General features: G+C 38.4%; 1 protein-coding gene across 2 annotated transcripts in view; it reads right to left on the bottom strand.

The window, feature by feature from the left end:
• Positions 1 to 10,815, bottom strand: part of LOC123506184 (protein takeout-like) — a 43,450-nt gene that overhangs the window by 472 nt on the left and 32,163 nt on the right. For both annotated transcript variants that reach the window (XM_045258098.1, XM_045258099.1), the window contains exons 2-6: positions 8,506 to 8,601; positions 4,870 to 5,017; positions 3,176 to 3,309; positions 1,875 to 2,027; positions 1 to 677 (exon numbers count right to left, since the gene is read on the bottom strand). The exon at positions 1 to 677 is cut by the window's left edge and continues 472 nt beyond it. In XM_045258098.1, coding sequence (XP_045114033.1) covers positions 523 to 677; positions 1,875 to 2,027; positions 3,176 to 3,309; positions 4,870 to 5,017; positions 8,506 to 8,601 — 686 coding nt within the window. In that variant the 3' untranslated portion in view covers positions 1 to 522. The remainder of the gene's footprint in view (positions 678 to 1,874; positions 2,028 to 3,175; positions 3,310 to 4,869; positions 5,018 to 8,505; positions 8,602 to 10,815) is intronic.

Genomic DNA, 10,815 nt, shown 5'->3' with positions numbered 1-10,815 from the left:
ATTTTTAGTAACAGGAAGACGACCATGAAAAAAGAAAAAGAGGAGGAGGAAGAGGAAGCAGAGAAGGAGAGGAAGGAAGAGGAAGAGGAAGAAGAAGAAGAGGACAGAATAACAAATAAATAAGAATAACTGGGCTTTCTTTCCACTTAAGCACCAAAACAACCAAAAAGAAGAAGAAGAAGAAGAAGAAGAAGAAGAAGAAGAAGAAGAAGAAGAAGAAGAAGAAGAAGAAGAAGAAGAAGAAGAAGAAGAAGAAGAAGAGGAAAGGCAGACAACCCAAAACTATGAATAATCCATTTTCTCTCACATTAACACGGAACACTAGTGAAGAACGAAAGGAGAAAGAAAACGGGAGAGACGGAACGGACACATCAGTAGAATCTAACACCGCTGTTCTGAGACACTTGAAGCCCGCTGAGGTACTGTGAAGAGGGTAAAAAGTTGCTAGGAAGTGTTAAAACTACTCGCTACTGGTTCAGGAAGGGGTGGGAGGCGAGGTGAGGTTAGGACACGTCAGGGAGTTTAGTTTGGCAGGAGGAAGGCGCTGACGGGGAGCTGGGAAAGGGCATCATTCATCACTTTCCCTACCATGTCATTCAGTCGCGCCACCACCTGAGGCTTCACTTCCTGTAGAATTTCACGCCCGTTGTCGTTGATGAAGAGGTTTGCAGCACGACCTGAAACGAAAGGGGTGGCTGTTACTCTGTCTCTTTCTCGTTCTCAAATCACGCAATACATGATAACCCTTTGAAACACCACTACGACCATGAAAACCCTATGAAAACCCAAAATAACACACAAAAACCATGAAAACTCTTTAAAAAACTCATAAAACACCCACTAGAACCATGAAATTAACTAAAACCACTAAAACCATGAAAACTCTTTAAAAACACACTAGAACCATAAAATTAACTCAAAAACTCAATAGAACCATGAAAACTCTTTAAAAAATTCATGTAACGCTCACTAGAACCATGAAATTAACTGAAAACCTTAATAAAACCATGAAAACTCTTTAAAAACTCACGGAACACTCCCTAGAACCATGAAATTAACTGAAAACCTTAATAAAACCATGAAAACTCTTTAAAAACTAAAATAACACCCACTAAACCATGAAGAAAAACATTGAAAATAGAACAGAACCTTAAATTATACCTTGAAAACCGAATAGTACCACGAAAAGCCCTTTTAAAAAATTGTAACACCAAATAAAACCAAAATAATCACGTTAGAAATCCAACAGAACCATGAAAAATTTAATAAAAAAAATCTTCAAAAAAACTTCCACTAAAATCATGGAAACCTTTCGAAACACAAATAAACTTACTGAAAACCCCCAAATCATCCAACAGAACCATGAAAAAAACCCTTGAAAACCCAGTAGAACCATGGAAACTCTTTATAACTTTAAAAATCAAGCCAACACTCACTAAACTATATAGAACCATGAAAAGAACCTTAAAAACAGAATAGAATCGTGAAAGTTCCCTTAAAAAACCTAAATAGCCACTGGAACCATGAAAACCCCTTTGAAATAATAAATAACCTCGATTAGAACCAAGAAATATATTCAAAACTGCAATAGAACCATAAAAACCCATTTAAAACCCAAACAACATCCATTAGAACCATATAAACCCATTTAAAAACACAAATAACTTCGATTAGAACCAAGAAACACATTTAGGATTGCAACAGAATCATAAAAACTCTTTAAAAATCATGAAAACCCCCTTTAGAACCTTAAATAACACTAGAACCATGAAAATCCTCTTTGAAAATCCTACAAAACATCTCCCAAACCTGTTAGAAATAGATAGGACACCACAAAGACACCATTCCGTCCCCCACTTCAAGGAACAACCCACCGAGAAGTTCATCCCCGTTAAAGAGATCGGTAAGGTGCATTCTGAGCTGCTCAATGGTGAAGTCTATATTTGTGTTGGAGATTCGAAGCCTCTCACTGCCGTCCGCTTGTGTCTCAACGCTCATCACGCTTGTCCCCGTCGCGTCCACGCCTCCTGCGGAATACAAGGTGGTGGTGAGGGTCGTGGTGGTGGTGGTGGTGGTGTAAACGTTGAGTGTAGTGATGGCTGTGATGGTAGTGTTTTTTTTTTTTTTATCGTTGTTGTTGGTGTTGTTGTTGTTGTTGTTGGTGGTGGTGGTGGTGGTGGTGGTGGTATTGTTCATTGTAGTAATTTTTTTTTTTTTTATGTAAGAGGGAGAACTACCAAGGGCAAAAATAAATGAATATTAAAAAAAAAAAAAAAATGGCCCACTTGAATTGTAGTCTCTATATTGTATTAGTTTTGTAGTAGTACGTTTAGTCTCGCTTTATTTACTCTTGTTGCTGTTGTTGTTGTTGTTGTTGTTGCCATTATCATTACTGTTTTCATTGTTATCTGTAGCAGTGTTGTTTATTTCTTATCATAATCATCCTTAGTATTAATCCCTTCAATACCGGGAGACATTTTTATCTTGAGATTTGACATTAGCAAGGGTCTGTGGAGGTCACAAGATTAATGGCCACAGTCTTCACTAATTCAATCCCCCACGTAAGTGTTTCAAGCTGTATAACATCACCAAATAGTTAGCAGAATGATAGTAGTCATAGTACTGAAAGGGTTAATGGTTGCTACCAAAATATGCATGATTATATATTTATCTTTCATTAGTACTTTCAAACACACACACACACACACACACACACACACACACACACACACACACACACACACACACACACACACACACACACACACACAGACAGATAGACAGACAGACAGGCAGACAGACAGGCACACACACACACACACACACACACACACACACACACGGTAGCTCAGTGGTTAGAGCGCTGGCTTCACAAACCAGAGGACCGGGGTTCGATTCCCCGGCCGGGTGGAGATATTTGGGTGTGTCTCCTTTCACGTGGAGCCCCTGTTCACCTAGCAGTGAGTAGGTACGGGATGTAAATCGAGGAGTTGTGACCTTGTTGTCCCGGTGTGTGGTGTGTGCCTGGTCTCAGACCTATCCCAAGATTGGAAATAATGAGCTCTGAGCTCGTTCCGTAGGGTAACGTCTGGCTGTCTCGTCAGAGACTGCAGCAGATCAAACAGTGAAACACACACACACACACACACACACACACACACACACACACACTCACTGAAGTTAGCCCAAAACTCTCCGGATCCTTTCGCCGGGAAGAGGAAGATCCGCCCGTCAAGAACGTAGAACCCAGTGATCGCCATCTCCGGGATGTAGAGAGCCACTGTCAGCTCGCGCAGCACTGGGTCGGCGCTGGATGGGGCGGTGGCAGTGGGAAGGCAGACGGAGGAGAGGGAGAAAGTTATATTATTTTTGAGGCATTCAACTGAACCATTGCCGTGCATGCAACTAAAATTTCCATGTTTTTTTTTAAGTATTTTTGTGCTTCTAGTGACAAACTAATAAGGAGGAGAGGGAGAAAAATGTGTTAGTTTTGAGGTATCATACTGTGTGTATCCCCTTTAGCCCATAAATTCCCTTGAAAAGCCCACATAGTACATAAAAAAAAAAAAAAAAATTCCACGCCTCCATTAATTCTAAAAGTGTCTTGCTAAATTTGCATGTTTTTTTTTTTTTTTTATATATATTTTTGTGCTTCCAGTGAAGGATTAACAAGGAGGAGAGGGAGAAAGATTTATTGTTTTCGTGACTTGAGGCATTATACTGAACCATTTCCACTCATTTCAAAAGCCTCTAACGAAATTTACATTTTCTTCTTTTAAGTATTTTTATGCTTCTAGTGACAAATAAGTAAGGAGGGGAGGGAGAAACACATTTATTTCGTGACCTGAGGCATTGGACTGAATCATTTCCACTCCTCCATTAATTTGAAAAGGCTCTACCTGGATTTACATGTGATATGAAGTATTTTCAGATTTCTAGTGACAGATGAGCAACGAGGAGAGGGAGAAAGATTGATCATTTTCGAGACGTGAGGTATTTCATAGTGAACCATTTCCACACCTCCGCTAATTTTCAAACGTCTTTGGTTAAATTTACATGTTCTTTTTTATTTATTTTTTAATCCTTCTAGTGACAGATAAGCAAGGAGAGAGGGAGAAAGATTTATAAGTTTCGTGACTTGAGGCATCATACTGAACGATTTCCAAGCCTCTACTAATTTTAAAGTCTCTAGGGTAAATTTACATGTGTTTTCTCAGGTTCTGTTTCTGTGCTTCTAGTGACAGATTAGCAAGGAGGAGAGGGAGAAAGATTTATCAGTTTCGTGACTTGAGGCATTTTATATTAAACCATATCCACACTTCCACTAATTTCGAAAATCTCTAGTTAAATTTGTATGTGTTTTCTAAGCATTTTTGTGCCTCTAGTGTCAAATCAGTAAAGTTTCCATATCATTAACAGAAGGAGCAGTTTTCGGAACCCGGCTAGTCATCTCTGTGGCCTTTGCATATAGTCGTGGTGAGGGTAGTGTGTTTTTCAATACCGGCTTTGTTCATAGGAGTGTGTGAGGAAGAATGCTGTTGATTATTGTTGTTGTTATTGTTAGTTTATCTTTATCGTGAAGGAATGGAAGGCAGAATTGAAAAAAGGTGTGTGTGTGTGTGTGTGTGTGTGTGTGTGTGTGTGTGTGTGTGTGTGTGTGTGTGTGTGTGTGTGTGTGTGTGTGTGTGTGTGTGTGTGTGTGTGTGAGAGAGAGAGAGAGAGAGAGAGAGAGAGAGAGAGAGAGAAAGTCGATTATTATTACTATACTACTCTCCTCCACCCTCCCCACCTTCTCTCTCTCTCTCTCTCTCTCTCTCTCTCTCTCTCTCTCTCTCTCTCTCTGTCTGCACCTTCATCTGCGTCACTTACTTAATGAAGGTAGCGGTGAAGTTTGAGATGCCCGTCACCGTCACGTCATTGAAGGTGGCTTGCATGATGACGGCGCCCTGCTGCTGCCGAAACTCAATGGTCTTTATTCTCATTGGCTCTAGCGGCGGGAGGGACAGCTCCTGAATGCCTGCGGGTGAAGGACAGACGGTGAGCGCGAGAAGCAGTCAGAATCGTGTATTATTTTGGGGAGTTAGGTTAAAAAAGAGATGCTGTGTTTTGTTCCTTGTGGTTGATAAGTCTTGTGTGTGTGTGTGTGTGTGTGTGTGTGTGTGTGTGTGTGTGTGTGTGTGTGTGTGTGTGTGTGTTTCAATGAAATATCTATCTATCTATTTATGTATCTATCTATCTATCTATCTGTCTGTATAAAATATCTATCTATCTATCTATCTATCGATCTATTTATCTATCTATCTATCTATCTATCTATCTATCTATCTATCTATCTATCTATCTATCTATCTATCTATCTATCTATCTATCTATCTGTGTGTGTGTGTGTGTGTGTGTGTGTGTGTGTGTGTGTGTGTGTGTGTGTGTGTTGGGAGAGGAAGTGCTGAATTCTTAACTTTGTATCTCCTCCTCCTCCTTCTCCTCCTCCTCCTCCTCCTCCTCTTCTTCTTCCTCCTCCTCTTCCAAGTAATAACTCCCTGGGAAAGGTCAACGTATACACGATAAAGACAAAATGTAGCAAGGAACTAAGAAAATAAGAGAACAAGTGACTTTTAGAAATATTGAGAAGATGCGAAGGAGGAGGAAGAGGAAAAATAAACGCATGATAAGGAAGTAAGGAAGACAAGAGGAGAATGAGGAAGCAGAAGTATTTGGATGATGATATACATGGAAGAAGGTGAAGAAACACACAGATGATAGTGAGTAATGGGTGAAAGATAGTAAAGAGCAAGAATTTAAGTACCAGTGGAAGGAAGAAAAGAATAGAAACAATAACAAGACAGAGAAGAGGAAGAAATCAAACGAAAAACAGATGAACCAGGAATACAAACAAGGAAGAAATCAAAATAATAAGACGTAAGAAAATAAAACAAATGAAAAAACAAACAAATAAGAATGAATAGAATAAATACGTGAAGGAAGCAAAAAATGAAAAAAAGGAGAGTAACAAATAGAACAAGAACAGCAAGACACAGAACAGGAAGAAGAAATCAAAAGATAAGTAAAAGTGAGACATGAACAGATGGCTGGTAACTGACAAGCAAAACATAAACACTTGAGTAAATGACAGAGAAGAAAGTTGGAAGTGGTTACGGGGAAAATGATTTGTCTTACTGTTACATTGATACAAAAAGCGAGAGAAAAAAAAAAAGAATGACAAAATAGCGAAAATAAAAGGTGGATTGTGTGGACAGATGGGTGATCACAAACAAGTAAAACTAAATAATTGAATAAACAACAGAGAAGAAAGTTGGAAGTGGTTATGGGAAAAATGACTATCTTACTATTACATGGACACAAAAGGCGAATGAAAACGAGGTTGTGTGGACAGGTAGGTGGGCGATGACAAACAAGTAAAAACAAACACTAGAGTGGAAGTGATTAAGGGAAAAATTACTTATGGGTGTCTTATGAAAAAAAATATATATATGAATCTTACTGTTACATTGACACAAAGAGCGAGTAAACGAGATTGTGTGGACAGGTTGGGCGATCACAAACTACCAAAAAATAGACAACTGAGTAAATAGGAAAGAATAAAGTTGGAGAAGGTAACATGGAAACAAAGAGAGAGAAAAAAATACTAGATTGTGTTGATACGTGGGCGATCACAAACAAGTAAAATATAAACACTTGAGTAAATAAAAAAGAAAGTTTGAGGAAGATTACGTGAAAAATGAAACAAAAGCGAGAAAAAAGCGAGATTGTGTAGACAGGAGAACGATCCCAAGCATTAAATAAAAAAAAAAAAAGAAATAATAAAAAAACGAGTAAAAAACAAAAGAAAGTTGAGGAAGGTTACGTGAAAAATGAGTTACCTTACTGTTATATTGACACAAAAAGCGAGAAAAAAGCGAGATTATGTGGACAGGAGAACGATCCCAAGCATTAAATTAAAAAAAAAAAAAAAAAAAACGAGTAAAAAACAAAAGAAAGCTGAGGAAGGTTACGTGAAAAATGAGTTACCTTACTGTTACATGGACACGGAGATAGAGATTATGTGAATAGGAAGAAAATCACAAACATGTAAGAAATAAGAAAAAAAACTTGAGCTAATAACAAAGAAGAAAGTGTAGGAAGGTTATGGAGAAAAATGACTGATCTTACTGTTACATGGACACAGAGAAAGATTATGCGGATAAGAGGAAGATAAAAAAAAAAAACATGTAATAGAAAAAATGAAAAAAAAAGAAATAAGAAAAAACTTGAGTGAAAAACAAAGATGAAAGTTGATGAAGGTTACGGGATAAATGACTTACACTGTTACACTGACACAAAGAGCGAGAAAATAGTGGGATTACTTGCATAAGAGGACGATCACAAACATGCAACAGAAAAATGAAAAAAGGAAAAAAACTTGAAACAGAAAAAAAGTAAAAAAAAAAATGAAAAAACTTGAACTAATAACAAAGATGAAAGTTGAGGAAGGTTACGGGAAAAAAAAGACTTACCTTACGTTACATTGATGCAAAGAGCGAAAAAAAGTGAGATTATGTGGACAGAACTATCACAAATATTAAATAAAGAAAAATAAGAAAAAAACTTGAGCTAATAAAAAAGAAGAAGAAAGTGAGGAAGGGAAAAATGAGTCATCTTACTATTACACTAACACAAAGAGCGAATAAAAAGAAAGTGATATTGTGTGGACAGGTGAACGATCGCAAACGAAGCACAAAAACACGAGTGAACAGCAAAAATAGAAAGCTGGAAATGCTTATGGGAAAAAACTTAACTATCTTCCTCCACACAGAGAGCGAAAAATAGTGGGACTGTGAACGAATACAAACAAAACACAAAAACACAAGTGAACAGCAAAAAAGATATGTCACAGATATTTATATAAAAAAAAAAAAATACTCATCTATTCTACACAGAGCAAAAATATTGACATTACGTGAACAGGTGAACGAAAACCACAAGCAAGACATTTTCATTAGCAAGGCAAAAGGTTTATTTATTAGACTCTCTCCTCTCACATTCCATCATTTCCTCCATTTCTGTATCCCTCTCTTCTCACGAACGATAGCAAGCAAAACACAAAAAACACGAGGGAACAGCAAAAAGATAGTTGGAGAATGTTGAGGAAGAGGAGAAAATGGAAAAGGATAGAATAGAAGATAGATAGAAGATAGGATAGAATAGAAGATAGAAGAAAATTCGTTATGAGAGAGAGAGAGAGAGAGAGAGAGAGAGAGAGAGAGAGAGAGAGAGAGAGAGAGAGAGAGAGAGAGTAGAAAGAAGGGTAAGAGGGAAATACCTGGAGGGGAAGAGAGGGAAGAGGGGAAGAGAGGGAAGAGGGGAAAGTTATGCTTATGGGAGAAAATCAACTATCTTCCTCAGCACAGAAAGTAAAGAAAAAGCAACAATGAGAAAAGATAGACGACAAGGAACAAAAACAGAGAGAAGGACTAGACTAAGAACTGGACCTTAATCGTGAGAGCTTACCCGTGGAGAGATAAGGTCGAAGGTCATTGAGTGTCTGGTTGAGGCAAGTGTTGAGCCTTTCCTTGTTGTCCACGCGGCATTTCCGGAGCTGCGAGGCTGTGGAGGGAAGGAAACACTTGTTAAGACACTTGCTATAAGAGAAACGTGTCCCTGGAAACCTTGATATGTCTAGACAGGTAACGATATAAAAATTAAGTTGTTTTTTTAATACTTTTACTGTTTAACTCCTTCCTTATTTATTCTGCTAACTATTTAGTGACTTTATACAACCTCAAAAACTTATGGGGGAATAAGATAGTGAAGACTGTGGCCATTAATCATTTGACCTCCAGAGATCCTTCCTAATGTCAATAAAATGGTCTAATCGTACACAAATCTCGAGATAAAAATGTATCCCAGTATTCAAGAGGTTATTTGTGGCATGTTTTGAAGTTATGTCTGCCAGTGTGCTGCTTGTACTGTTGTGTGATGCTGGCAAGGATGGAGGTGTGTGTGTGTGTGTGTGTGTGTGTGTGTGTGTGTGTGTGATGCAGCAAGAATATGTGTTGTGGATGCTTACCTGTAGTGTTTAGGCTCGTATTTTGAAACGCTTTGCTCTCTCACCCTCACTACTCTCCAAAGCCTCTAGTTGAAGATACTCGTGTTTGTGAGGGTATTTATGCTTCCGGTGATGGATTAACAAGATTTCTAGTTTATTTTAAGGAGAAACTGTCTTGAAAACCTCGCTAGTCGTGTCTGTGGCCCTGGAAATTTATCGTGATGAAAGAGTAAGTTGTTTTTGAATAAAGACGTGTTGTGGTGTCTAATGTGGTGTTTGTTTGATATAGTACGGTGTTGCATGCATAAATGTGGTGTTTTTATCAGGCACTGTGGTGTGTGTGGTGTAGTAAGTGTGTGTGTTTAGTATCGTGTGGTGTTGTAGGTCTTTGGTGAGTGGTGTGCAGTGTGGTGTTACGTACATTAATGAGGTGTATGTGTAGCTAGTGTGGTGTCTGTGATGACGAGTGCGGTAAGAGTGCAAGATGTCTTTTAGAGATATCACTGTATTGTGGTGTGGCTATTGTGGTATTAACCCTTTGAGTACCATGACGCGTTTCCATATTCCTTCTGCTTACTATTTGGTGATTTTATACAGCTTCAGAAACTTATGTGGGGGATTAAAATAGTGAAGACTGTGGCCATTAATCTTCTGACTTCCATAGACCTAACCTAACCTAACCTCACCACTCCACAGCACACCACAGCGCATCTAACCCAACCAAACCAAACCCAGCACAACTCAACCCAGCCCAACTCAACCCAGTACAACCTAACCTAACCTAACCTCACCACTCCACTCCACAGCAAACCACAGCTCATCTAACCCAACCCAACCCAACCCAACCGTTTTTTTTTTTTCTTTCCTTTTTTTTATATTCTTTTCTTCTTTTATATACCATGTGGGCTTTTCACGTCCTAATGTCAATAAAATGGTCTAATCTTACACACTTATGGTAAAAATGTGTCCCAGTATTGAAGAGGTTAATGCAGTACAGTGAATAGTGGTAATGGCATGGTGGTGTAAGTATAGTGACAATGTTTGGTGTTCTTACTCACCACAGTGTCGCAGTATAGTGAAATGTGACAATGGTCCGAATTCAGAAACGCCACGACTATTTTCCAAGGCCACAGAGATGATTAGCGGGGTTTCCAAGAGTGTTTCTCTATTTAATAATGTAGAATTCATGTCACTCTGCTTCTAGAATCGTAAAAGCACCTTAAAAATCGCTCTTCTCTCTCACCATGAATGTCTTCCAAGGCCACAGAAAAGATTAGCGGGGTTTTTAAGAGTGTTTCTCCAGTTAATAATGTAGAAATCCTGTCATTCTGTCTCTAAAACTGTAAAAACACCTTGCAAAACGCTATTCTCTCTCACCACGACTGTTTTCCAAGGCCACAGAAATGATAAGCGGAGTTTTCAAAAATGTTTCTCCAGTGAATAATGTAGAAATCTTGTCACTCTGTCTCTAGAACTTTAAAAACATCTTAAAGAACTAGTGTAAATTTAAATAAACCCTCTTGAAATAGTGGAGGTGCAGCACAGAAGTGTTTGACAATACGAGGTAATGCGCTGTGGTGTAAGCATAGTGTCAGTGATTAGTGATCTGACGTATAAGTGATGCAGTAGAGTGAGACGTGACTGGTGTGCTGTGTGATCGGAAAGAATCAGGAAAAAAAGGAAAGAGAAAATAAAGAAACGATATTTTGCTACGAAATAAAGTATTAGTGTCAAGAAAATCACAGTACTAATTACATTTAGGAAAAAAGTAA

This window comes from Portunus trituberculatus, chromosome 19, assembly GCF_017591435.1.
Source record: "Portunus trituberculatus isolate SZX2019 chromosome 19, ASM1759143v1, whole genome shotgun sequence".
Lineage (NCBI taxonomy): Eukaryota > Metazoa > Arthropoda > Malacostraca > Decapoda > Portunidae > Portunus > Portunus trituberculatus.
This window is presented reverse-complemented; position numbering and strand designations above follow the sequence as displayed.